Source organism: Nomascus leucogenys, chromosome 22a (genome assembly GCF_006542625.1).
Source record: "Nomascus leucogenys isolate Asia chromosome 22a, Asia_NLE_v1, whole genome shotgun sequence".
Lineage (NCBI taxonomy): Eukaryota > Metazoa > Chordata > Mammalia > Primates > Hylobatidae > Nomascus > Nomascus leucogenys.
Window position 1 is genome coordinate 120,240,037 of NC_044402.1, and position 27,618 is coordinate 120,267,654.

The following is a 27,618-nucleotide window of genomic DNA, read 5'->3' on the forward strand; positions in this document are numbered from 1 at the left end:
AGATAAGGTCTTACTCTGTTGCCCAGGTTGGATGCAATGGTGCAGTCGTGGCTCACTTTAGCCTCGACCTCCCAGGCTCAAGCCATCCTTCCACCTCAGCCTCCCAAGTAGCTGGGACTGTAGGTGCATACCACCATGCTTGGCTAATTTTTGTAGTTTTCGTAGAGATGGGGTTTCCCCATGTTGCCCAGGCCGGTCTCAAACTCCTGGGCTCAGGTGATCCACCTGCCTTGGCCTCCCAAAGCACTGAGATTACAGACCTGAGCTGCTGCACCTGGCCTGACCGTAAACTAGGGACATTATCCTGGATTATCCAGGTGGGTCCAGTGTAATCACAAGGGTCCTTAAATGTTGAGCGGGGCAAGAGAGTTAGTGTCAGAGTGATGTGATGTGAGAAAGACTCAGGCAGCCATTGCTGGCTTTGGAGATGGAAGGGGGTCACAGGCAAGGGAAGACGGCAGCCTCTTGAAGCTGGAAAAGACAAGAATACAGATTCTCTGGCCAGGCATGGTGGCTCACACCTGTAATCTCAGCACTTTGAAAGCCTGAGACAGGTGGATCACTTGAGGCCAGGAGTTCAACACCAGCATAGGCAGCATAGCAAGAATTCATCTCTACAAAAGATCAAAGGATAAAAAATTAGCTGGGCATGGTGGTGCACACCTGTAGTTCTAGCTACTTGGGAGCTTGTTTGGAGGTTCTAGCAGGGGTGCACAGTACTCGTATACCCTTGACCAAAGACCAGTCCTCCTCTATCAGGGATGGTCATCTTCTTCAACTGAGCACACAGCTTCAGGAGGGACACACATGGAGAGGTGAGGGAGGAAGGAGACACCCGCCTAGCCAGCCAGATTAGCCGAATCAACCTTGGTGATCAATGGGGTGACAGAAGTTGCAGTCATATCACCCTTACATCCAGTCCTAGCTGCTTGGGAGGCTGAGGCAGGAGGATCTCTTGAGACTGGGAGACTGGGGCTGCAGTGGGCGGTGATCACACTACTGCACTCTAGCCTAGCCAACAAAACGAGACCCTGTCTTAAAAAAAAAAAAGAGTACAGGTTCTCCCCTGGCAAGAAAGGAACACTGCCCTGCTGACACCTTAATTTTAACCCAGTGCGACCCATTTTGGACTTCTGACCTTCAGAACTGTAAAGATAATAAATTTTGTCATTTTAAGCAACCAAATCTGGGGTACCCTGTTGCAGCAGCAGAAGGAAGCTGATACAATGTAACGTGACTGGTGGTGTCTGCTCTTCCACCACTTGGCTAGCTTCTTAAGAACGAGAACACCTTTGTATCCTGTATTTACCTCGAATCCTTTTTTTTTTTTTTTTGAGACAGAATTTCGCTTTTGTCACCCAGGCTGCAGTGTAATGGCGTGATCTCGGCTCACTGCAACCTCCACCTCCTGGGATGAAGTGATTCTCCTGCCTCAGCCTCCTGAGTAGCTGGGATTACAGGCGTGCACCACCATGTCCGGCTAATTTTGTATTTTTAGTAGAGATGGGCTTTCATCACGTTGGCCAGGCTGGACTCGAACTCCTGACCTCAGGTGATCTGCCCTCCTTGACCTCCCAAAAGTGCTGGGATTACAGGCATGAGCCACCACACCTGGCCTCTTCACCCAGAATCTAACACAGGATCTGGCACACAGTCAAGGCTTAGTAAATACCTGTTGAATGAACAAAAGAACGAAATACAGCTCCAGCTTTGTGGTTCTCCAGAGGTTGTGAGAGTCCAAAGCAGCCTCTACGCTTACCCTAGTCCTGGAGACCCTAAGCCATGTGATCTCAGTTTTCTCGTTTCCTTTTCCCCATTGGCCCATGCTTAACACTGCAAGGCTGGCTGCTATTCTTCTGTTTGTTTGTTCTGAGACAGAGTCTTGCTCTGTCGCCAGGCTGGAGTGCAGTGGCATGATCTCAGCTCACTGCAACATCTGCCTCCCGGGTTCAAGTGATTCTCCTGCGTCAGCCTCCCAAGTAGCTGGGACTACAGGCGTGCACCACCATGCCCAGCTAATTTTTGTATTTTTAGTAGAGACGGAGTTTCACCATGTTGGCCAGGATGGTCTCAATCTCTTGACCTTGTGATCTGCCCACCTTGGCCTCCCAAAGTGCTGGGATTATAGGCGTGAGCCACTGCGCTCTGCTAACTGCTATTCTATGTGCAGTTTCCTACCTTGCTGTGGATCATTCCCCTCCTCTTTCTGGCCATGTGTGTAGGGAGCACTGAGATGGAAGACACTTGTCACATACTATAGGTGATTTTGCCAACCAGCCTTCTGCGAGTTATGCCTGAAACAGCAGGTTGCGTTTTCCTTCCTGTCTCGGATTCTTTCCGCTTTCCTCTCTTCTCCATATCCACCTCTATCCATATTTTCTATCAGGTTTCTGTCCTTTGAAGACCATTTTTTTTTTTTTTTTTACTTATTTACATATTCTTGGGGTCTTCATCTCTCCATTTCCTGTGTCCCGAATGAAGCGCATAGTTCTGGTCTTTCTTATAGCCCTTCTTAACCCCCTTCTCAAATGGTTCCATGGCTTTCCGGGATAGACAATGAATATAATTAAAGGCACTCTCATATAACCTCGAGTTTACTGCAGAGCTCCTCATGGAAGCACTCAGTTTATTTTGTGCAGAATGGTCAAGTCCTCTCATGAGGGGAGAGCGGAGCGGCTGCCGGGTCACTGGAATATTGTTATTCTGTTGCTTTCTTTTCAGTCAGTCATTCTCAGGCCCCAGCTTCTCTGATTTCTCAGTGAGCTTAGTTTCTGCCTCCCCAGCTTTCCCTCTGTGTGCCTCAAATTAAATCTCTTCCGGAACCAGGCTCTGATGAGCGTGCCTGGTCACGGTCTAACTCGGAGTTCTCATGCCAGACCTCCTCCAGTGTGGCTGATGTGTCCTGTATGTTTTTGACTTTGGTAACTGAGTTAATTCCTGGGCCAGTCTTTTGTGGCCAAGTCTAGTAGCAGAGCCAAGGTTACTTATAGAAAGAACTACCTCCGGCCACTCAATCCTGGGGCTGTGGCTACTAGGCATACGGATTCCTCTCTGGTACTCTTTTAACCAAAGCTATATTTGGAGGTAATAGTCATACCTTTTCATTCTCTTCCATCCTTCCCCCTTTCCTACTCCACAAAGATAGCAAGTTTTTTCACCCTGTTGCCCAGGCTGGAGTGCAGTGGTGTGATCACAACTCACTGCAACCTTGAACTCCTGGGCTCAAGCAATCCTCTCGCCTCAGCCTCCGGAATAGCTGGGACTACATACACACACCACCATGCCCAGCTAAAGATACCAAGTTGATGAAACAGATAGATCATCCAATTGCACCCCCCTTCACCCCCAACCCAAGTATAACATTTTCATTTTGGTGGAACCTGTAGGTCTCAGTTATCTGATCTTCTGTTGGAGGCTGCAGCATCAAAGCAGGGAGGTCTAGACCCAGGACAATGGCGTGTATCCTAAAGGTGAACTATGACTTCTGTTCCCCTGTAGGCAAGGATCCTGGGTCTCGCATGGTTCAAGGTATCAGAAATTAGCAGGATCTGAGATCTGTATTATGTGGCTGGCTGTCATTCTTCATTCTTGTATGAAGATACTCTCTTCTCCCTTCTTTTCTTTTCTTTTTCTTTCTTTTTTTTTTTTGAGATGGAGTCTCACTCTGTCTCCCAGGCTGGAGTGCAGTGGTGTGATCTCAGCTCACTGCAACCTCCACCTCCTGGGTTCAAGCGATTCTCCTGCCTCAGCCTCCTAAATAGCTGGGACTACAGGTGCACACTACCATGCCTGGCTAATTTTTGTAGAGATAGGGTTTTGCCAGGTTGGCCAGGCTGGTCTTGAGCTCCTGACCTCAAGTGATCCACCCGCCTTGGCCTCTCAAAGTGCTGGGATTAGAGCCATGAGCCATCACGCCCGGCCTTCTCCCTTCTTTTCATCCCCGAAACCTAAGCTAGTAACCAGCACACCTTTCCTTACCCTCTCTAATCATCAGCACTTTGCAGAGCCTACACCAGGAAACTCAGGGGTGGCAGGGAAGCTACCAGCAGCAGCTCTCTCTCCACACAATAACATGGGGGTGGAGCCCCAGGCAGATGAGTAGTGCCTCTCTAGTACCAGAGTGCTAGGAGTTCTTTGTCATGTGCGGCTGGTGTTGGTGCTTGGAAGAACCAACTAGACATTTCTGATTTTAGGTGGAGTACTAGTCCTGGGGACTAAAACTTAGAAGAGTGTTTGCAAGTTAACAGAGTGATATCATCGCATGTCTTTGAGAAACGCAGACTCATTGATGATAGTATGAAATTATGTAATAGCAGCCCATACATGTTATGCTACTTTCCAGCAACATGAATTTTTGAAATGGCATTGCAACTTTTTTTTTTTTTTTTTTTGAGACGGGGTCTTGCTCTGTCACCCAGGCTGGAGTGCAGTGGTGCGATCTCGGCTCACTGCAAGCTCCGCTTCCTGGGTTCACACCATTCTCCTGTCTCAGCCTCCCGAGTAGCTGGGACTACAGGTGCCCGCCACCACACCTGGCTAAATTTTTGTATTTTTAGTAGAGACGGGGTTTCACCGTGTTAGCCAGGATGGTCTTGATCTCCTGACCTTGTGATCTGCCCGCCTTGGCCTTCCAAAGTACTGGGATTACAGGCGTGAGCCACCGTGCCAGGCCACACGTCATTTTAATAAAGAGATTTTTTTTTTTTTTTTTTTTTTTGAGAAGGAGTTTTGATTTTGCTGCCCGGGCTGGAGTGCAATGGCGCCATCTCAGTTCACTGCAACCTCCGCCTCCCGGATTCAAGTGATTCTCCTGCTTCAGCCTCCAGAGTAGCTGCGATTACAGGCGCCTGCGACCACGCCTGGCTAATTTTTGTACTTTTAGTAGAAACAGGGTTTCACCATGATGGCCAGGCTGATCTCGAACTCCTAACCTCAAGTGATTCACTTGCCTTGGCCTCCCAAAGTGCTGGGATTTTGGGTGTGAGCCACTGTGCCTGGCTGGGTCATTTTTAACGTCCTAAAGTTCTCTTGTTCTCTTCACATAGATCTGGCATATTTCTCAAAATATTATAAGCATGTATTTGTATTTATATCTATAATTTTTTTTTTTTTTTTGCCTGCTATGATGAATAGGAATTTTTTTCCCTTTTAGACTTCGTTTTGTAAAGGTTTTGTCTTAGTTGAGGTTCTTATGGTAGCAATTTACAGAAATACATTCAGATTAACTTAGGCCAAAAAAAAAAAAAAGAAAAGAAAAAGCAGGGGAGAATTCTCTGGAAGGCAGCCAAGGCCTCCCCTACAGGCCAAGGGCAGAAAGGAGAGTGGGCCTCACAAGGGGGAGGGAAACAAGAACTACTGAGTCTCCTGTTGCTTTCCCTTAGTAGATCTATTTTTCTCTCCCTCTGTAGTTCAGCTTTCTTTGCTTCTCCCTTTGTCCCACTTCCACGTTTCTGAGAAGCAAAGGGATACAGAGCAAACCTGGCTACAGGGGCTACCCATGTGGGTGTAGCAATTCTCAGAAAATAACTATGGGTTGAAAAGGCACGGCTGAAACAGATTTCAAGACACTGCAATGTCAGGGACTTCAAAATAATCTATTTCTTGCCTAAGATGGGTAGAGTTGGCAGTTACTGTTTGGGAGAATCTGTCCTTCTAAGTTCCAGATGATTAATAAACAGGGACTGACAGTCGTCAGGTTATGGGATTAATAATTCAACAAAATATACTGAGCTCTTACTCTGACTTTATATTTGCATACTAGTTAGCTGTTGTAGGGGCTGAAAAGGCGTGATGCCTTTCTTCCTCATCATAAGGGTCAGAGCTGACACTCGTATAACAAAAGACAGGTTAAGAGAAAAATCTAAAATAAACTAAGAAGTTTATTTAATCAAAGTTTTACATGACGTGGGAGCCTTCAGAAATGGCTACCCAAAGAGCCAGGGAAAACTTGTTTTTAATGCTTAGATTCTATGAAAAATGGACAGCCTGGAGTAATGTGGTTGGGCAAAAGTGTGCCACTTAATAGTAACAGACAGTAGGGGGAAACCCAACAAGGCTTTTCTGTGTAGCATTCCTTCCTCCCAGGTATGAGGCAGAATCTCTTCCAGAATGAGGGTCTTATGGCCTACTATCAGACAAGCTAGGCCAGAGAAGTTCTTTACGGCCAGCTTGTTTTTTGGACTGAGTTTCCCTCTTGTTGCCCAGGCTGGAGTGCAATGGCGTGATCTCAGCTCACAGCAACCTCTGTCTCCCGAGTTCAAGCGATTCTCCTGCCTCAGCCTCCTGAGTAGCTGGCATTACAGGCATGCACTACCACGCCCGGCTAATTTTGTATTTTTAGAAGAGACAGGGTTTCTCCATATTGGTTGGGCTGGTCTCGAACTCTCGACCTCTGGTGATCCGCTGGCCTCGGCCTCCCAAAGTGCTGGGATTAACAGACGTGAGCCACCGCGCCTGGCCACGGCCAGCTCTTACATAGAAAGGTGGGGGAAGTTTAGGTTTTATGGCTGGCTTTGGGGGAGAGGGCTTCTAGTTTCTGTGACTATCTTGGGGAAGAGGAATTCTGGTTTCTATGGCTTGCCTTGGGGAACAAAGAAGGCTGGGAGACAGGAGGGCAGGAGAAAGTCGGAGAGACTGTGCCTGAGGCCTTCCAGTCTTTTAGTTCAAAATAGTCAGCATGTCAAAGCGCCATATTTTGGGGTATTGTTTTTCTGAGCTCAGGATGTATCTCCACTTACTTTATTTAACCTAAGAGGCTTTCAGCTCAGAACACAAGTAGTATGCCATGAATGCGAAATTGTGTGGTTCAAATATTCAAAATATTTGAAATATTTGCCATTTCAAATATTATGTCTTTAGAAAATAAAATCTTTCAAATCAGGCAACTTGGGATAAAGATGACTATGACCCTATTCCTCAACTGGCTTATGATTCATTTTGATTTACCTCTGTAGAAATGGGGCATTTCATGAAAGAAACTCTCCGTGAAAACCAGGAATTCTGTTAAAAGACCTTTTTGCTAATCTAGTTCAGTAGCTGACGTTAGCATTTGACGGGGAGCCTGGTGAAAGCTACCATGAGAATTCGGAAGCAAGAAACTGGCAGTCCTGGCGCTACTGGTTACTAATTGAACGACCTTCGCAAGTAACCTAGCCTCTGTGAACCTGTTTTCTCATTTTCAAACGCGGTTGAATAACTACTTTTCAACTAGGATGTTATGAAAGGTAATAGGGTAAAGACAAAGGACTAGGTTCGCGTGGAGCCCAGTACTGCTGAAGGAAAGATACATGAATTTGGAGGGAGTCTAAGGAAAAGGAGGCAAAGGACCCCAGAGGTTATATCCTCGGTAGCCTCAGCTTTTACACGATCTAAGTCCATCCTACGGCGGATGCACTCTCCTTTCACTGGAAAATGACTGTTTGCTTTGAAAGAATTTTTCTCTAATAAAAAGCTCCATTTCTCTAAACTTTGCTTCCCCGCCCAGTTTGCAAACCAGTCAGTTTCCTCACTGGCGCGGTAGGCTCGCCGAAAGCCAAGCGGGAGCCCCAAGCTGCGCAGGGCGGGGGAATAATGAGAGCCCAGCTCCGGGCCAGGAAGCCCAGGGGACCAAGGCAGTCACCACCGCGATCAGGAGCCAGCCCCCGCACCGCCCCTTTTCGATTCGTTTGCATGACCTAGGGCGCGGTTTCCGGCGGCAGAGGCGTGTTTTCCGGTCGTCCCTTGGCTCGATTTTCTTCCGGGGCGGGACTTCCTTTCCATCATTGATAGGCGTCGGGCAGCTGAGCTGGTAGGAGGACCAGAGGGGGAGGGTCGGTATGTCTGACCAGGACTTATGTTCCTCGAAAGGGCGGCCAGGAGGATGCTCTTCCTCTCTCTTCTTTCTCGCCTTTTTCTCCACATGACGCCTCGGTTTGCGCGGACGCCCTGGGCTTTGGGCACTACCGCCCACCTGAGGCTCTTCCGCTTCCTCTTCCCCCCCAGGCTCCGCCCCCCCAGCGTCCCGTGGCCATGACGACCGCTCAGCGGGATTCCCTGGTGTGCAAGCTCGCCGGGCTGCTGCGGGAGTCCGGTGAGTGGACTTCCGGTTGGGCTGGGCCTCGGACCTCGGACGAGGTGGGGGTGGTGCCTTCTGGAGACACGCCCTGAGAGTCATGGAGTTACGACTGGTAGGGTCATCAGGTGTCAGAGTTCAATTTCTTTACTTTTCCCAGGTTTGTACGCCCTTACAGTGTCCTTTGCCTGTGATAGCCTAAACTCTAGCCGTCCTTTGAGGCCAAACTCCGGTATCCCTCCCTCCGTGCCTTCTCTGACACTGTCAGAAGGAAGTGATCATTACCTGACTAAAAGCCCCTCAGGACCAGGGACTGATCTCCATCATAATCATTATTGTGTAGCAAGGTACTAAGTACAGTAGATAGAAGCACGAGATTTGGAGTCGGACCCACCTGGGTTGGAATAAAAACCCTCTTTCAAACTTGCCATACTGTTTCCTGAGGCTCAGTTTTCCTCACAGATTGGCATAATGATTGTACGTAACATTTGTGGGGATTCGTTTTAATTCATGTGTTTAGTACAATGCCTGCAAGTATAGTAACTGCTTACAGTTGGGAGCTATTGTTATTGTAATGATTTCCCTGATGCTTGGCACTGTGCCTGGGCACAGTGGAGCCACAGTAGTTGTTGAGTACTTGGTTGGCATTAGTTGTGGTAGAAAAAGCCTTGGCTTTGAGATCAGATAGGAGAAGTAACTTCCTACCAATTATATGATCTCAGTCAAGATTTTTCACTTTTTTGAACCTCAATTTTCATATATGTAAGATGGTGTTAATAGTGCTTCTCTTTGAGAGATTCTGAGAAGGTTTGAATGAGATATCAAAGTCATCTGGTACATACTACAGTTAATGTTAGCTGTCCTCCATCACTCCATGCTCCTACTGATGATATCTGTGGAAGCTCTCTTTATAGCAGTTTTCTTTTCTTTCTTTTCATTTTTTTGAGACAGAGTCTTGCTGTGTCACCCAGGCTGGAGTGCAGTGGCGCAATCTCAGCTCACTGCAACCTCCACCTCCCGGGACGAAGTGATTCTCCTGCCTCAGCCTCCTGAGTAGCTGGGACTACAGGTGTGCACCATCATGACTGGCTAATTTTTGTATTTTTAGTAGAGATGGGGTTTCACTATGTCGGCCAGGTTGGTCTTGAACTCCTGACCTCAAGTGATTAACCTGCCTTGGCCTCCCAAAGTGCTAGGATTAAAGTCGTGAGCCACGGCACCTGGCCAGTAGCAGTTTTATTTCCTGGCTTGGATTGATAACTTCGCAAATGTTTTATATCCTTCTCTGGGAGGAGACAACTAGGGGGCCCTTTGAGCGTGGGAAGAGTCCTTGAACCATGTCTGTACATACAGAATCCTTCATGTCAGGTTGTAGGACTTGTTAATTTATTCAGTGATGAATGGTGGGTGTGTAAATGTGTGACTACAAGGAGGTAGCAGGAGAAGAGCTTTGTGGCAGCAGAATAGTTTTGTATCTTGATTGCGTGGCTGCAGGCATTTACATAAACAGCGTATAGCTATATATACATATTGTACCAACATCAGTGTCCTGATATATATTTTTTTTTTTTTTTAAGACGGAGTCTTGCTCTGTCACCCAGGCTGGAGTGCAGTGGTACGATCTCGGCTCACTGTAACCCCCGCCTCCCAGGTTCAAGTGATTCTTCTGCCTCAGCCTCCCGAGTAGCTGGGACTACAGGTGTACACCACCATGCCCTGCTAATTTTTGTATGTTTAGTAGAGTTATGGGGTTTCACCATATTGGCCAGGCTGGTCTTTAACTCCGGACCTCGTGATCCACCCGCCTTGGCCTCCCAAAGTGCTGGGATTACAGGCGTGAGCCGCCGTGCCTGCCCTTTGTGGTTTTTTTTTTTTTTTTGAGACGGAGTCTACCTCTGTCGCCCAGGCTGGAGTGCGATGGCTCAATCTCGGCTCGCTGCAACCTCTGCCTCCTGGCTTCCAGCTGTTCTCTTGCCTCAGCCCCTCGAGTAGCTGGGATTACAGGCGCATGTCACCATGCCCAGCTTAGAATATTTGTATTTTTAGTAGAGACGAGGTTAGAGTCATAGAATAATTTTTTGTGTTTTTAGTGGAGACGGGGTTTCACCATGTTGGCCAGGTTGGTCCTGAACTCCTGACCTCAAGTGATTAACCTGCCTTGGCCTCCCAAAGTGCTGGGATTACAGGCCTGAGCCACGGCGCCCAGCTCAGTGTCCTGACTTTGATATTGTACTATAGCTATATAAAATGTAACGATTAGGGAAAACTGAGTAAAGGATATAGGGGACCTTTCTGTACTATTTCTGCAACATTCTTTGACTCTATACTTATTATATTTTTTAAGCCAAAAAAACATTCCTTCATGCCTAGCTTGTAGCTGCACTCTTTTAGGTGCAGTGATGAATACCAGAGTGATCAAAAGGTGCCCTCAAGGATGAAAGTCTCATTAGAGAGAGCAGTTTTAACAGACAGCAATAACAATGCCTTAGTGCTATAACGAATAGTTATTCTATGACATACTTTTTAGTATTGTTTGAAAGTTTCTACAGATGTGCTTTGCAATCAGAAAAAGAAATAAAGATAAAACTTCCAATTAACTTTTATGTAATAATGAGTGACTGCAATGTGAAAATTCAGCAGTATTACTTCTTGAGGTGGCTTCCTGGAGGAGGCTGGTCTCAAGCTGGGCAGTGCAAGGGGGTGTCTCATAACATGAGAGAACTGTGAACCAAGCTGGCTGTATTTCCAGCACTGTCAGTAGATGAGGGTCTTTTGAGCAGAAGGTGAAAGAAAATTTGGAAGAGTTGGTTGGAGTTGTGTAGCCAAGCAGTCTCATCAGGCTGAATGAAATGTTAGGACTTTTTTTGAAGATGAGGGGAGCCACTGAATGCTTTTGAGCTGAGAAGGAGATAGAAAATTTGATCCTGCAATAGAAGATCTACAATGTGGATTGGAGTGGGTATATTTTGGCATAATAGAGCCTTAGAATAAAGAGAAAAATCTTTTCACTGTGTCTTCCCTCCTGTCTGCCCCTCTTTCTGCAGGGGATGTGGTCCTGTCTGGCTGTAGCACCCTGAGCCTGCTGACCCCCACACTGCAACAGCTGAACCACGTATTTGAGCTGCACCTGGGGCCATGGGGCCCTGGCCAGACAGGCTTTGTGGCTCTGCCCTCCCATCCTGCCGACTCCCCTGTCATTCTTCAGCTTCAGTTTCTCTTCGATGTGCTGCAGAAAACGCTTTCGCTCAAGGTTCTGGGTGTGGGGAAGAGGCAGGATGTGCAAGGAGCCCAAGAGAATGATGGAAGTTGGGGGTAGGGTAGGGGTGCAGAAGTCTGCAGTGCCAGGATCCAGAGGGTGTCAGAGGTGCCAGTGGTTGTGCTAAGGAAGGAATGTTGAGGACAGGGAGATCTGCTGTGCCTCAGTAGATGGAGTTATTTTTTTTTTTTCTAGCTTGTCCATGTTGCTGGTCCTGGCCCCCCAGGGCCCATCAAGATTTTCCCCTTCAAATCCCTTCGGCACCTGGAGGTATGGGGACATGGGGGGATGTTGGTGCACAGCACCCAACTTGAGGCAGCCCCTTGGGGATGGGAAAGACAAGGGCCTCTTTGGTGAGGAGGCCAGGCCTGAGTATACCCATTGCTCTGCAGTCATGTGATATCCACTGTCTTTCCATTTACTGCTTCCCTAAACCACAGCTGGGCTTTGTGGTCTTCTCCCTCCTCCCAACTAGGGGATGGGGATGAGGTCTTTGTCTTCTGTGAGGTTCTGCCTTCCTCCCTCCCCTTTCCTTGTCCCAGCTCCGAGGTGTTCCCCTCCACTGTCTGCATGGCCTCCGAGGCATCTACTCCCAGCTGGAGACCCTGATTTGCAGCAGGAGCCTCCAGGCATTAGAGGTAAGGAGAGTGAGGGGTGAGCTCAGACGCCTCAACCTGAGAGATGTAGAAGACCAAGCTCTGATGTTCTCCCCTCTCTGCAGCTCTCCCTGCCTCCTGCTTCCCTGTAGACAGTGTCCTCACTCCCTCTCTGTGTTCCCGCAGCACTCTGTAACTGCCTATATGTTTATAGTCATACCTACCATATTGTATTACATATTCTAGTATCTACCTTCCCACTGTCCCCACAGTGAGTTCTTGGGTCAGGGACCTGGGCTTTAAGCCTGTATCTTCAGATGGAGTTCAGCGTATGAAAAATGAATGAGTGACTGGGCGGTAGAGCTTGGCCTTGGCATGGGAAGGAAGGGGAGGGTGGGGTAATGAAGCACCGATCTGTCTGCTCAGGAGCTCCTCTCAGCCTGCGGCGGCGACTTCTGCTCTGCCCTCCCTTGGCTGGCTCTGCTTTCTGCCAACTTCAGCTACAATGCACTGACCGCCTTAGACAGCTCCCTGGTGAGTGCCTCAGAGGGAAGAGGGTTTCAAGGAAGGGCAAGGCCAGGCCTTTGGGGAGGAGGGCCAGCTGGTTGACCAGATAGTACTGTAGTGAACATCGATTCTCTGCCTCCTCCCCGTCTCTCTCAGCGCCTCTTGTCAGCTCTGCGTTTCTTGAACCTAAGCCACAATCAAGTCCAGGACTGCCAGGGATTCCTGATGGTGAGTATGGGCAGTTTGGCAGCTGGCACACCATGGGTCTCTGATTGCTCTGCTCTCACTCTCTCTCCTTGACCAGCTTTTACTCCCACCTTGCTCTTGCCATGAGGGTGGAGCTGCATTCTGGGAGATAGCACTGCTTAAACACTAGCATCAGACAAACCAGCGTTCAAATCTCAACTTCTAATACCTGTGCAACTTGGAGCAAGTTAGTTACCTCTTGGTTTCTTTACCTGTAAAGTAGGAATCACAAGAGTACCCGCTTTTTTTTTTTTTGAGACGGAGTCTCGCTCTGTCACCCAGGCTGGAGTGCAATGGTGCAATCTCAGCTCACTGCAACCTCTGCCTCCCAGGTTCAAGCAATTCTCCTGCTTCAGCCTCCCAAGTAGCTGGGATTACAGGCATGTGCCAACACACCTGGCTAATTTTTGTATTTTTACTAGAGACGGGGTTTCACCATGTTGGTCAGGCTGGTCTTGAACTGCTGACCTCAAGCAATTCACCTGTCTTGGCCTCCCAAAATGCTGAGATTACAGGCGTGAGCCACCACGCCCGGCCAAATACCTGCTTTTATAGTATTAAAATGATTGTGAAGAAGTACCCAATGTTGCTTAGTCTCGTGCCTAGCTCAGAAACTGGTAGCTTTTGTGATCATGACAAAGAACCTTTCTTCTGGGTCCTCCCATCCACCTGTCAGAGATAAAGCCAAACTAGTTAAAGTGGTAAGTACAGATTTTTTTTTTTCTTTTTTTTTTTTTTTTTTTGAGGCAGAGTCTTGCTCTGTCACCCAGGCTAAAGTGCAGTGGCGCAATCTTGGCTCACTGCAAACTCCGCCTCCTGGGTTCAAGCAATTCTCCTGCCTCAGTCTCCCGAGTAGCTGGGATTACAGGTGCCCGCCACCGTGCCCAGCTAATTTTTGTATTTTTTAGTAGAGATGGGGTTTCACCATCTTGGCCAGGCTGGTCTTGAACTCCTGACCTCATGATCCACCCACCTCGGCCTCCCAAAGTGCTGGGATTACAGGCGTGAGCCACCGTGCCCGACCAAGTAAGGACAGATTTTTTATCAGTGATAAACTATCGCAGTGGGGAAGAGGGTGCAACCTGAACTGAACGCCACTTCAATTTGTGCAGAGGTGACTGGGCATTTTAAAAGGAGAGCAAGGGAATAGGAAGGGGAACTGTGAGGGCTTGAGCAGAGTAAGGGAAGTGGAAATGTACGAAAAGCAGAAGTGGAGGTTGGTTCACATGAAGCCCTTCTGGGTTTGCTAAAAGTTAGGCTCCTACCTTCCCACAGAGACTGGGAGACGGGAGCCCTGTCATCAGGTGTTGGCTGGAACAAATGGGAAATTCTTTTGGCAGCCTTGACTTTTCCCAGGCAGGAACTTAAGGGAGCTAGAGTCACCATTCTAGGGATGCATCCTTGAGATGTTAGAACTTTGCTGTTTTTGTTCAAGTTTTTTACTGTGGGGGTTGGAGGAGTCAACAAAAATAATTTGTGTTGAATTTTGTTGAACTTGTGCTGAACAAGTCTGCAGTTGTTAACAGGCCAAAGTTGAGGCCTAGTCAAAAAGAAGGCCCAGAGGAGCCTGAGTAGGGTTTGATCAAGGTGAGAACCTCCCCTAATTCAGGGAAAGAAGAGACACTCCTCTTTCCCCTGAATTTCTTCCTTGATCACCTTTTGTTCACTAAAAACCAACTGAGCCATTTATTGGGACTTGGTAGTGGATGAGTTTTGCTGGATGGTGAGAGTGACCAGGATTTAATAGGGGACATTTCTACAGAAACAAAAAGGGAAACAAAGATGAATGGTTGGAGCAGACTATAAATCCATTTTCCGAGTCCAGAGGGCAGCCAGTTGAGATTTCTAGGTGTCAAACTCTATGTTTCTTTAGATGGTGGAACGAGGATAGCAGTGGCAACTGATGGATTTCTTGGTTTGTAGTTTGAATGTTTGTGGTGACGGCACAGACAGTGTTGCAGTCACAGTTATTTCCCTGAACAGAGCCTGGAAGATACAGAAGTGTCAGTGCACTTTCTTTTTTTCCTTTTTTTTTTTTTTTAATGAGACGGAGTTTCGCTCTTGTTGCCCAGGCTGGAGTGCAATGGCATGATCTTGGCTCACGTAACCTCTGCCTCCTGGGTTCAAGTGATTCTCCTGCCTCAGCCTCCCGAGTAGCTGGGATTACAAGTGTGCGCCACCACGCCCAGCTAATTTTTGTATTTTTAGTAGAGATGGGGTTTCACCATGTTGGCTAGGTGAGTCTCGAACTCCTGGCCTCAAGTGATCCGCCCTCTTTGGCCTCCCAGAGTGCTAGGATAACAGGCGTGAGCCACTGCGCCTGGCTGGCTGGGCATTTTAAAAGGGGGCCGGGGGGGAGTGGGGGGGAGTGGGCAGGGGAATGGTAGGGCCTTGAGCAGAGCTGGGGGAGTGGAAATCAGGTTGGTCCACATGAAACCCACCTGAGTTTGCTAACTAACTGGCACTTACCAAAATAAGGCCCTTACCCTTTCACAGACACTGGGAGACGGGACCCTATCTTCAGGAGTTGGCTGAAACAAATGGGAAATTCTTTTGGCAGCTTTGACTTTTCCCAGGCAGGAATTTAAGGGGGTTGGAGTCACCATGCTCAGGGTGTGGCCTTGAACTGTTAGGAACAGTGCTGGTGTTGTTCAAGTCTTTTAACGTGGGAGTAGGGGTGGATGAAATCATTCGTGCTGAGCGTGTGCAGTTTTATATAGGCCAAGGTCGAGGCCTAGTCCAGAAGAGGTCTCAGAGGACCCTGGCTAGAGTTTGGTCAACGAGAGAATCTTTTTCTCCCCCATACCCCTGCCAGGATTTGTGTGAGCTCCACCATCTGGACATCTCCTATAATCGCCTGCATTTGGTGCCAAGAATGGGGCCCTCAGGGGCTGCTCTGGGGGTCCTGATACTGCGAGGCAACGAGCTTCGGAGCCTGCATGGTGAGTGGGGGTGTGTGATGGGGCCAGCATGGAGGGGAAGGGGGAGAGTGAGGCTGGGGCTGGCCTGGGGACCATGTGCCTCTAGAGCCTTGAGAGGGCTTAGGGGGAGTGCAGGGGTGCTCCGGCCGGTCTTTCTGCTGCACCCTCCCCCAGCGTACGCACCACACTCACTTGCGTGTACTCATCCGCATGCTCTTCCTTCCTTCTTGCCTCCACCCCAGGCCTGGAGCAGCTGAGGAATCTGCGGCACCTGGATTTGGCATACAACCTGCTGGAAGGACACCGGGAGCTGTCACCACTGTGGCTGCTGGCTGAGCTCCGCAAGGTGAGATGGGAGTGCATTAGGGGCCTGGGAACCACCCTTGCGCCTACCCCCCATGCTGGTTTGGTCAGTGCCTTCTTCACACAGGGAGGGCCAGGGCCCTAGGCCCTCCTCATTCTCCCCTTCCTGCCCCTCAGCTCTACCTGGAGGGGAACCCTCTTTGGTTCCACCCTGAGCACCGAGCAGCCACTGCCCAGTACTTGTCACCCCGGGCCAGGGATGCTGCTACTGGCGTGAGTGATCGTCGTGTGTCCACTCTGCTTCCCCTTTCCTGCCCAGTCCTCCCCCACCTTGCACCCTCTTGCCATCCCTGGGTGGGGGGCGGAGGACCTGGACCCTGCTTACTGTGTTGTTAATACCTGGAACTCAGCATGATGGGCCCACCACATACTCCCTCCCCCACCACTTTTTGTCTTTGCTCAGTTCCTTCTCGATGGCAAGGTCTTGTTGCTGACAGATTTTCAGGTCAGTGTGGTCGGGGGGCGAGGACTGTTGGGGGAAGACATGAAGGGAGGGCACTGGGGAGAGAACAGAGGGCTGGCTGGTGACAGGGTCTTCCTGGTCAGTGGAAAGTAGGGTCCCGCCTTTTGGCTGGCTTGGGCAAGGCAGAGGTGCTCCCAGGCTCCAACCTCTCTCTCCTTCCTGTCGTCATGTGCCAGACTCACACATCCTTGGGGCTCAGCCCCACGGGCCCACCTTTGCCCTGGCCAGTGGGGAGTACTCCTGAAACCTCAGGTGGCCCTGACCTGAGTGACAGCCTCTCCTCAGGGGGTGTTGTGGCCCAGCCCCTGCTTCATAAGGTTAAGGTAAGCAGCGTCCTCCGCTGCCTCGTGCCTGGGGTTGGGTGTCTCTCTGGGGACTCTGGGCTACAGTGGGCAGGGAATGGTAGGAACTGTGCTTGCACGTGGTCGGGGTTTCTTTGATAGGTTGGATGGCCAGCCGTGGATGGCAGGGCTGGAGGCTTGGCTTTCACAGAACTTCTTCCCTCCACCAACCTCAGAGCCGAGTCCGTGTGAGGCGGGCAAGCATCTCTGAACCCAGTGATACGGACCCGGAGCCCCGAACTCTGAACCCCTCTCCGGCTGGTAAGTCAGCTTCACCCCACTAACCTCTCTCGTCCCCATCCAGCTCACTCTAATTTTTAAGTTACGGTGAAGATCTGCTGGAAGAAATGTTATTTTTTGTTGGGGTAGAGTATTATAGAGGGCTTCTTAGTCTTTCTTCTTTTAGTTTAGGGAAAGGAGAAGACTGCTTCTGGGAGCATTTTGAAAACTTTTCGAGGAACATTAATTTTGTGGGGTGTCAAGAGATCATGTAGGCCAGGTGCAGTGGCTTGCATCTGTAATCCCAGCACTTTGGGAGGCCGAGGTGGGAGGATTGCCTGAGCCCAGGAGTTTGAGACCAGCCTGGGCAACATAGAGAGACATCCATTTCTACAAAAAAATTTTTAAATTAGCCTGACGTGGTGGTGTGCGCCTGTAGTCCTAGCTACTTGGGAGGCTGAGGCGGGAGGATCGCCAGAGCCTGATAGTTCAAAGTTGCAGTGAGTGATGATCATGCCGCTGCACTCTAACCTGGTGACAGCATAAGACCTTATCTCTTAAAAAAAAAAGTAAAAAACCCCAAAACAAGAGAAAGTATATATATATATATATATAAAATAATAGGATTGTGGCCAGAGAAGTTTGGGAAATGTGAGGTTGAAGAGAAATAGGTGTGTCAGCTGCCGGCTGTCTCGGGCCCTTCAGGATGCTGTCATGCATGCTGAGTTTTCAGAAGTAGCATAGGATGCGCAGCTTGGATTGCATGTGACCACAGTGTTCCATAGGACACGCTTTAGTATATGCCGTGGAGGGGATGCCTGTAGCCTCCCTTGCCCCTGTCCCCATACACAGCCCATCGCCCCCTCATTGCTGAGGAGCACCATTGAAGGAATTGGGGCCATCTGTGTGGGGTAGGCTTGCTCACTTCCGGGTTCCCTTCCTGCCCAGGATGGTTCGTGCAGCAGCACCGGGAGCTGGAGCTCCTGAGCAGCTTCCGGGAACGGTTCGGCTGCAACTGGCTGCAGTACAGGAGTCACCTGGAGCCCTCCGGAAACCCTCTGCCGGACACCCCCACCACTCCTGCCCCCAGTGCACCTCCAGCCAGCTCCCAGGGCCCCGACACTGCACCCAGACCTTCACCCCCGCAGGAGGAAGCCAGAGGCCCCCGGGAGTCACCACAGAAAATGTCAGAGGAGGTCAGGGCAGAGCCACAGGAGGAGGAGGAGAAGAAGGAGGGGGAGGAGGAGAAGGAGGAGGGAGAGATGGTGGAACAGGGAGAAGAGGAGGCAAGAGAGGAGGAAGAAGAGGAGCAGGACCAGAAGGAAGTGGAAGGTGAGCCCTCTGTGGGCTGGGGCGAGCTGAGGCCAGGGGCCCTTGGGATGTTTGTGAGTGGTGGGGTCTGGCGGGTGGAGGGCCAGTTCGGGGGAGGGTGGAGTGTGGGTACTTTCCCTCCCTGCAGGCCTTCTCTCTTGGTCTCTCCACAGTGGAACTCTGTCGCCCCATGTTGGTGTGTCCCCTGGAGGGGCCTGAGGGCGTGCTGGGCAGGGAATGCTTTCTCAGGGTCACTTCTGCCCACGTGTTTGAGGTGGAACTCCAAGCAGCTCGCACCCTGGAGCGACTGGAGCTCCAGAGTCTGGAGGCAGCTGAGATAGAGCTGGAGGCCCAGGCCCAGAGGTCGCCTGGGCCCACGGTGAGTGGGGGGTGGCAGGGGCTCTGGAGGAGCCAGTTATGGGAACATGGCTGTTGTGTGCCCTGCACTGGGCTGGGCATTTCCTGCAGTCTCTCCTTGGCACTAGGAGCCGAGGAGGGGAGCCTCAGAGGTTGCAAGCACTGGGGAAGCTGGGCTGAGGAGCAGGGATTCTGTGCTGGAGCCTGGACGTCAGCATAGGCCTTTGACAGTCTTCAGAGCTCCTGCCATCCTCCATGCTCTCAGCATCCCCTCATCCCTCTGATCACCGCCCCTGCTGTTTTTCACCTGGTCCCCTCTTCCTGCGCAGGGCTCAGATCTGCTCCCTGGAGCCCCCATCCTTAGTCTGCGCTTCTCCTACATCTGCCCTGACCGGCAGTTGCGTCGCTATTTGGTGCTGGAGCCTGATGCCCACGCAGCTGTCCAGGTGATGGCGCCTAGAGTGGGGTCCCAGGAGGCTGTGGGAATTAAGAGAGCCAGAGGGGAGTGGCAGCAGGCCTGAGGGCCAGGGGCCTGTGGGAGGTGTCTGTCTGGGGTCCGCCTGTTCACAGCTGCCTCTGATCCACCCTCTGTCAGGAGCTGCTTGCCGTGTTGACCCCAGTCACCAATGTGGCTCGGGAACAGCTTGGGGAGGCCAGGGACCTCCTGCTGGGTAGATTCCAGTGTCTACGCTGTGGCCATGAGTTCAAGCCAGAGGAGCCCAGGCTGGGACTGGACAGTGAGGAAGGCTGGAGGCCTCTGTTCCAAAAGACAGGTACAAGTCCTGCCCTTGACCTCTCTGCCCACGCACCTCCCCTGTTCCAGGGAAAGTGGCTCTGTGTAGGGGAGTGTGAAGGGGGAGCCCCAGGGAGAAGGGGCTAGAGTAGAGACCAGTTGTTGTGCCTGGAGGAAAAAGAAAACCGCCTGCCTGCTGCATTTACAAAAAGGAAAACAGAAAAAAAGAAGAAACTATATCCTGTGTTTTTTTTTTTTAACTCTAAAAGTCAGGAAATGCAATCTCTGTAACTGCGCTTAAACATACTCATTATTTTTTCATAACTTGAAGGCTTGTTGTGTTGGGGTTTTTTTGGCTGATATTTCAGACACTACATAAAACCTAATGAGCCCTCACTGCAGTATCGGATTGTGGTGCTGCCTCTGCCAGCAAGTGTAGCTGTTGAGTGAGATGCTCGGGGAGTTGGCTTGGTTTATCCTTCCCGGCTGACCTTGGAAGGTACATAATGTCCTGTGGCATTTCTTCATGCGCTAGTCCTTAAAACAAGAATTGTTTCCATTGTAGACCAGTCAGCACTACCTTTGAAGAAGACATTGAAGAAGAAATAAATATTCTTGATAACAGCTCTGTGGAAATGCCAGAATTTTATTAGACGGTTTTCTCTTCTTGGCGGCAGCTGGAGCAGGGGTTTACATTTTATTCAGAAAATGGATGCTGCATTCCCCACTGTGAACTGGCCTAGGCATGCGGCCTTAGCGACACAGCGCAAACAGAAACAGCCCCCAGCCCCTCCCGGACCCTGGCTGTACACCATGAGGTGCTGTGACCTCTGGAGCCTCTTCCATGGTGGCGTTATTAATGAACATTACTGTGGGTTCTGTTCTCCTTTAATTTTTTTTTTCTTTTTTTTTTGAGATGGAGTCTCGCTCTGTCGCCCAGGCTGGAGTGCAGTGGCACAACCTCGGCTCACTGCAAGCTCTGCCTCCCGGGTTCACGCCATTCTCCTGCCTCAGCCTCCCAAGTAGCTGGGACTACAGGCGCCCGCCACCACACCCAGCTAATTTTTTGTATTTTTAGTAGAGACGGGGTTTCACCATGTTAGCCAGGATGGTCTCAATCTCCTGACCTCGTGATCTGCCCGCCTCAGCCTCCCAAAGTGCTGCGATTACAGGCGTGAGCCACCGCGCCTGGCCAACCGTTCCCCTTTCACTTGCACCTCAGTTACCTCCTCTGAACAAAGAAGGGAATGAACTCACCCCGTGGTGCTGTTACGCTATTTAAATGTGACATTAAGGCACCAAGCAGAGGGCCTGGTACAACACAAAGGTCCCCTGTAAATGGTAGCTGCTGCCGTTGCCCCCAGCTATATGGTCCTGGGCAGTGTGTGTAAATGATTTAATCTTTTCTTTCTTCTTTGCAAAATGGGATAGGGAGAGTTTCTCTGGTGATGAAATGTGATCATACTGGCATAGGAGGTAGCACATGCCCAGCACAGTATAGCTGCTCAGAGTGCTGCCTCCCTCATTGCTGATCCGTGTCCTGATTCCATTCCAGCTTCCTGACACTAAGGATGAGTATAAGATAGATGCTATTGTCATCCCTATTTTATAGACGAGGAACCAGGCTCACAGAGCTTAGATGACTTGCCCATGATTACAGAGCCATTAATTGATGGAGCCTGGAATTGGGCCCAAATTTGGCAACAGAGTTCTCTCTGCCTTTCCAGACTTGTTGATTTTGGTCTTTCAGACGTTGCTAGGAGAGCCCTGAAGTACTTGATCAGCCCAAGTCTGTAGGAGGGCATAAGAGCAGGTCCTGGTTGTGTTTGGTCCAGTCTGAGAGGGCCTAGAGTTAGAAGGTAGAGTGCACTTTGAGGAGGTTGTGGGCCAGGGTTAGCTCATCCCTCCCTGGGGTGGGGAGTGATCAGTTGGCAGCTGTGCTGGGAGAGGGAGCTGGTGGCCTGGGGCGCGGTGGTTGTGTATGAAGCTGGAGACTTGGGCTCAGGGGAGACCTGAGCGTGGGGAAGGAGCATTGTGAGCATGGTGGGAGTTGTGGCACTGTGTGGGGGAGGCTCATGGGGACTGTGTCCATCCTCCCTCCAGAATCTCCTGCTGTGTGTCCTAACTGTGGTAGTGACCACGTGGTTCTCCTCGCTGTGTCTCGGGGAACCCCCAACAGGGAGCGGAAACAGGGAGAGCAGTCTCTGGCTCCCTCTCCGTCTGCCAGCCCTGTCTGCGACCCTCCTGGCCATGGTGACCACCTTGACAGGGCCAAGAACAGCCCACCTCAGGCACCGAGCACCCGTGACCACAGTAGTTGGAGCCTCAGTCCCCGTGAGTATAGGCAAAACAAGACATAGATGAGTTTGGGGAAGGGAAGGGGCACTGATGGGGAGGTGGAGATGGAGCCCAGGGGCTGCTACGGGCAGGCTGATGCCCCCTCATTGCCCTCAGCCCCTGAGCGCTGTGGCCTCCGCTCTGTGGACCACCGACTCCGGCTCTTCCTGGATGTTGAGGTGTTCAGCGATGCCCAGGAAGAGTTCCAGTGCTGCCTCAAGGTCTGTGCTCCCTGACACTGCCCATACCCCCAGCTGGCCAGGGTGCCCACTCGTTTCCATCACAGCCAACTGAGTCAGATCAAGCACTCCGGAGTCACCTGATCTGGCTTCTGGTTTCAACCCCAGCAGCTTCTTGCTGTGTGGCCGGGGACACATTCCCTGGTATTTGAGTCCCAGTTGTTGCCTGTCTGCAATGGAGATAACGATGCCTCCCTTACACGGTGGTGTGCGTCAGAGCTCATGTTGAAGCTGCCCAGCCCAGCACCTGGCACTCATCAATGGGGCCTCCTAGCATTATTATAAACATGTGATGTTGTGAGGCCTTTGTTGAGCACCTGTTGTGCTAGACACTGAGGATCTACAGATCAATCTTGCCCTTGATCCCTTACGGTCTGGTGTGAGAAATTGACAATGATTGTGCAATATGCAAATGCTGTAATCGGGCTAAGGCCCTTGAAGGGGTGTCTAGTCCAGCTTGAGTGGGTCAAGGAGCCTTCCTGGGAGGTGATGTCTAAGCTAAGTCTTGAAGGATAAGTTAAGGAGTAGAGAGGAAAAGAATGTCTTAGGTAAAGGAAGCAGCAAATGCATGGAGTCCCCAGAGTGTCGCTGGTGGGGAGAACTGCCCAGGATGAGGGCACCTGGACGTGCAGGGTGAGGGGCAGCCGTCCTGAAAGGACTCTGGGGGGCCGGCAGGGGCCAGGTCAGGAGCTGCCTCCTGTGTCTGCCAAGGAGTTTGGACTTGGTTCTGAGGGCCACTGGGAGCCACTGAAGGATTTGAAATGGGGCAGTGATGGTCAGTTTTGTGCCTTAGAACAATTAGTCTGGTGGAGTGTGGAGGGGGTGAGGCGACAGGCAGGGAAGCCAGCTGCCGAGGCTCTGAGTGGGCAGGGGCTGCAAGGCAGAGAGCAGTGGTGGATGAAGAGGCTGTCGAGTGTGAGGGAAGCTCCATAGACTGGTGGGTGGGCAGCGGGAGGGTCAGGCCGAGGGTGTTGTCACCAGGAACTCGGCTTTCAGACTGACCCCACCTCCCCAGGCCTCTCATCAGGTTTCTCACCAACTTCCTCTTCCCTCAGGTGCCAGTGGCATTGGCAGGCCACACTGGGGAGTTCATGTGCCTTGTGGTTGTGTCTGACCACAGGCTGTACCTGTTGAAGGTGACTGGGGAGATGCGGTGAGTGAGAGGGGAGATGGAGTGAGTGAGTGGGGAGATGGGGTGAGTTGGGGGGAGATGGGGGAGTGAGGGGGGAGATGGGGGAGTGAGGGGGGAGATGGGGGAGTGAGGGGGGAGATGGGGTGAGTGAGGGGGGAGATGGGGTGAGTAAGAGGGGAGATGGGGTGAGGGGGGAGATGGGGTGAGTGAGGGGGGAGATGGGGTGAGTGAGGGGGGAGATGGGGTGAGTGAGGGGGGAGATGGGGTGAGGTGGGGAGATGGGGCGAGTGGGGGAGATGGAGTGAGGGGGAGATGGGGTGCGTGAGGTGGGGAGATGGGGTGAGTGGGGGGGAGATGGAGTGAGGGGGAGATGGGGTGAGTGAGGTGGGGAGATGGGGTGAGTTGGGGGGAGATGGGGGAGTGAGGGGGGAGATGGAGTGAGGGGGGAGATGGGGTGAGTGAGGGGGGAGATGGGGTGAGTGGGGGGAGATGGGGTGAGTGAGGGGGGAGATGGGGTGAGTGAGGTGGGGAGATGGGGTGAGTCAGGTGGGGAGATGAGGTGAGTGGGGGGAGATGGAGTGAGGGGGGAGATGGGGTGAGTGAGGGGGGAGATGGGGTGAGGGGGGAGATGGGGTGAGTGAGGTGGGGAGATGGGGTGAGTGGGGGGGAGATGGAGTGAGGGGGGAGATGGGGTGAGTGAGAGGGGAGATGGGGTGAGTTGGGGGAGATGGGGGAGTGGGGGAGTGGGGAGGGGGGAGATGGGGTGAGTGAGGGGGGAGATGGGGTGTTGAGGGGGAGATGGGGTGAGTGAGGGGGGAGATGGGGTGAGTGGGGGGGAGATGGGGTGAGTGAGGGGGAGATGGGGTGAGTGAGGTGGGGAGATGGGGTGAGTCAGGTGGGGAGATGAGGTGAGTGGGGGGAGATGGAGTGGGGGGAGATGGGGTGAGTGAGGGGGGAGATGGGGTGATTGGGGGGAGATGGAGTGAGGGGGGAGATGGGGTAGTGGGGGGATGGGGTGAGTGATGGGGAGAGATGGGGTGAGTGAGGGGGGAGATGGGGTGAGAGGGGGGAGATGGAGTGAATGAGGCGGAGAGATGGGGTGAGTGAGGAGATGGAATGAGGGGGAAGATGGGGTGCGGTGAGCGCACGGGGGTGATGCAGTGAGTGAGGCAGGTGCAGCTGGGGCAGGGCCTCTCTGGGATTCTCACTCCACTCTCACGCTTCTCCATCGCTCTGTCCTCTCTCTCCACAGTGAGCCTCCAGCTAGCTGGCTGCAGCTGACCCTGGCCGTTCCCCTGCAGGATCTGAGTGGCATAGAGCTGGGCCTGGCAGGCCAGAGCCTGCGGCTAGAGTGGGCAGCTGGGGCGGGCTGCTGTGTGCTGCTGCCCCGAGATGCCAGGCGTTGCCGGGCCTTCCTAGAGGAGCTCCTTGGTGAGAGGGGAGGGGAAGGCAGGAGGGTGGGCAGGGCCCTGGGGCCGAGCTCCCCACCTGGTACCCAGTAGCGGAGACAGAGGTAACAGGACTTGTCCCTTGTAGAAGTTTCTGAAATCCAGAAATGTGGAGAATAAGAAGGGATTGAGAGGTGGTGAGTTTAGGCTGGAGAAGAGCAGAGCCTTCTAAAGTTCCCTGGCCTGGCTCTGTCTAGATGTCCTGCAGTCTCTGCCCCCTGCCTGGAGGAACTGTGTCAGTGCCACAGAGGAGGAGGTCACCCCCCAGCACCGGCTCTGGTGAGTCGATAGGAGGCAGAGGCTGGGGTTGCTGCCCAGTCCTCTTTCCGCAGAGCCCCAGACATGGCCCTGTGCTGAGTAGGTCCTGGGCAGCCACCTGTCCTCATGCCATGCCCCTTATGGGCCCCTAGTGTCTCCTCCCAACCCCCTGCAGGGCTTTCTTCCCACTCCCCTCTCTCCAAGTCCTTCCCATCCCCTAGCTGATCTTCCTGTGCCTGCCATTTTCCCCCAGGCCATTGCTGGAAAAAGACTCATCCTTGGAGGCTCCCCAGTTCTTCTACCTTCGGGCATTCCTGGTTGAAGGTGAGGCCTCTGTGCAGCTGATGCTTCCCTGGTCTCTGTACCCCACCTTGTCCACTGGCCCACGCCCAGCACCTGTACAGTACCCTTGTAGCAACTGTCAGTTCCTGGAACCTGGAGAACCTCTCACTCGAGGGCATAGCTGAGTAACAGCCTCAGTGTGCCCTGACCCTCTGGGTGGGGTCAGGAGGCACCCAGGATCCTCAGTTACCCAGAGCCTTTGCTCTCAGGCCCAGGCTTTCTATGAAGTGGAGCAGCGTGGCTGAGTCGGCCCTGCCTCATCAGTCAGAGAAGGAGAGGGTGGAGCCTTGTTTCTGAGTAGGGTGGGTGTGGGGCAGTGGGGGGCGGTAGGCCTCGGAGGTGTTCCAGACTAGAGATTCCTGGAACTTGGGAAAGGGAGGGTCTTGGCCCCAGGGGCACAGGCTGCTTTGTGACCCACCTCAGAGTGTGGTTCACACCTCTTCTCCCCAGCAGCACTGGGATGCTGGCCCCAGGGATCTGGGCCCTTCCACGACCTTCCACACTGGCTGCCTCTTTCCCTACAGGCCCTTCCACCTGCCTCGTATCCCTGTTGCTGACTCCATCCACCCTGTTCCTGTTAGAGGAGGATGCTGCGGGGTCCCCGGCAGAGCCCCCTCCTCCAGCAGCATCTGGTGAAGCCTCTGAGAAGGTGCCTCCCTCAGGGCTGGGCCCTGCTGTGCGTGTCAGGGAGCAGCAGCCACTCAGCAGCCTGAGCTCCGTGCTGCTCTACCGCTCAGCCCCTGAGGACTTGCGGCTGCTCTTCTACGATGAGGTGTGTGTGTGTGTCTCCAGTGAGAGGGGGGAGGGGAGATGGTGAGCACAGGTTGGGGCCATGAGGGCAGGGTGGGAAATGGGTCTAGGAACCCTGGGCATTGGTGGCAGGATGGCACTTACAGATGAGAGAACTAGGGTTGGAGAAACTGGGGGACTCTAGGCTTGGATGAGTACCAAGTCAGAGAGGGAGGGAGCTGTAGGCCGGGGAGACACCTGGACTGGGAGCCCAGCCATTTAGCTGGGCCACAAGGCTTTCAGTGAGGTTTCCGGCAGCTTTGAGTTGGCAGGATTGGGCCGGTTATATGCCAGTCGTTTGGCCTTTGTGACCACCACCTGAGGAGATACTGTTACTGGTCCCATTTACAGGTGAGGAAGCTGAGGCTTGGGGATGTTCATCAGTTTGCCCAGGCCTAAGTGGTGGAGCCGGGAGTTGAATCCACAGTTCCCTGAAATTGAGTCTGCATTTTCTGTACAACAGGGAAGATGAAAAAGACAGGTCCTCTGGAGGCTTTCAGTAAACGTTGACTGGATTCTGTTTACAAAGCTCAGAGTCAGGATCTTTTATGGGGAGTGACACGGGCCTGGAGAAGGGGAGAGGCACTGAGCCAAGGTGGAGACAGTGAGGCCTTCCCGGAGACCTCCCCTGTACCCACCCTGGTGTGGTCCCCATGAGCCTCGCCTTGCTAACTGCTCGATCTGCCAGGTGTCCCGGCTGGAGAGCTTTTGGGCACTCCGTGTGGTGTGTCAGGAGCAGCTGACAGCCCTGCTTGCCTGGATCCGGGAACCGTGGGAGGAGCTGTTTTCCATCGGACTCCGGACTGTGATCCAAGAGGCGCTGGCCCTTGACCGATGAGGGTCCCACGCTGACCTTGGCCCTGACCTCAGGAGCCACTCTGTAGACGTTCCCTCTCCTGGTCTCTGGGTCTGGCTTCCAGGCTCTGGCTGTGGACATCTTCAGCCTCTGGGTGCTGGCCAGTGAGGCCCCAAATGACCCAGGGCTTAAGGGAGAGGCGAGAGAATGATCTGGCCTCAGGGGACAGGCCACCTGGTCAGGAGGAATATTTTTCCTGCACTTTTTCTCAGGTATCAATAAAGTTGTTTCCAACTCATAGGTCATGTGTGGTACTTAGAGTCACTCGTAAGGCCTGCAGTTCCCCTAACCTCTTCTGACAGAAGCTATCCCACCCATCACCTTTCCTGAATGGGCAGCTCCAAGCAGCCTTGTTTGCGCCATGAGACCCCATCTCCAACCCAACTGTGGTCCCAGCATGGGGGATCAAGTAGCGCTCCTGACCCACAGGCACACAGCGCCAAGCTGGCAGTGACTTGTCATGTGGCCTGGCATGGAACTGCTGCCAAACAAATAGCCGGGCCAGATACGGTCCTGCTCTCTTGAACTTTACATGGGAAGTAGTGAGGACTTCAGGCCATCGCAGAGGGTGTCTGGGGAGAGGGTGTGTGGAGTTGAGTGGTGACCTCTGATGCTTCCTGCCGTTGCCTTCTCAGCACCGCCTCACTCAGCCTGGAGGCCTGGATGGTCAGCCCCACTCCCTCACCTCTAGTCTCCAAGTCTGGCCCCAGTGATTGGTTCAGGAATCCTCATGTGAATTGGTTTGGCTTATGAAGGCCCAGCGCAGGCATTTGACTAGAGCAACCAAGAAAGAGGCAAGTTGCCTCTCAGGGTGGCTGAGAGGATAAGCCTGGAGCTGCTGGCTGTGGGGAGGC

General features: G+C 52.3%; 1 protein-coding gene and 1 long non-coding RNA gene across 4 annotated transcripts; one reads left to right on the forward strand and one right to left on the reverse strand.

The window, feature by feature from the left end:
* On the reverse strand, window positions 1-13,674 carry LOC115832434. The gene is made up of 2 exons (XR_004027932.1): window positions 13,629-13,674; window positions 1-94 (listed from the first exon to the last, which is right to left on the reverse strand). It is a non-coding gene; the product is annotated as an uncharacterized LOC115832434 (long non-coding RNA).
* STK11IP (serine/threonine kinase 11 interacting protein) lies at window positions 7,740-27,004 on the forward strand. Of its 3 annotated transcripts, none has more exons than XM_030803414.1 (25): window positions 7,740-7,812; window positions 7,981-8,068; window positions 11,095-11,300; window positions 11,502-11,576; window positions 11,849-11,944; window positions 12,329-12,436; window positions 12,566-12,637; window positions 15,471-15,597; window positions 15,819-15,922; window positions 16,057-16,152; window positions 16,343-16,384; window positions 16,579-16,725; window positions 16,920-17,004; window positions 17,911-18,294; window positions 18,447-18,652; window positions 18,960-19,076; window positions 19,226-19,403; window positions 21,467-21,697; window positions 21,818-21,921; window positions 22,995-23,092; window positions 24,324-24,502; window positions 24,717-24,798; window positions 25,031-25,101; window positions 25,644-25,891; window positions 26,597-27,004. In XM_030803414.1, exons 2-25 carry the CDS (start codon window positions 8,008-8,010, stop codon window positions 26,744-26,746), a joined length of 3,267 nt encoding a protein of 1,088 aa, XP_030659274.1. In that variant the 5' UTR covers window positions 7,740-7,812; window positions 7,981-8,007; the 3' UTR covers window positions 26,747-27,004. The 3 variants fall into 3 exon arrangements, 2 of the variants coding, with proteins under 2 accessions (XP_030659274.1, XP_030659275.1); XM_030803415.1 differs by having other exon boundaries at window positions 7,766-7,786; XR_004027931.1 differs by lacking the exon at window positions 24,717-24,798 and having other exon boundaries at window positions 26,597-27,002.
* Window positions 27,005-27,618: the final 614 nt, after the last annotated feature.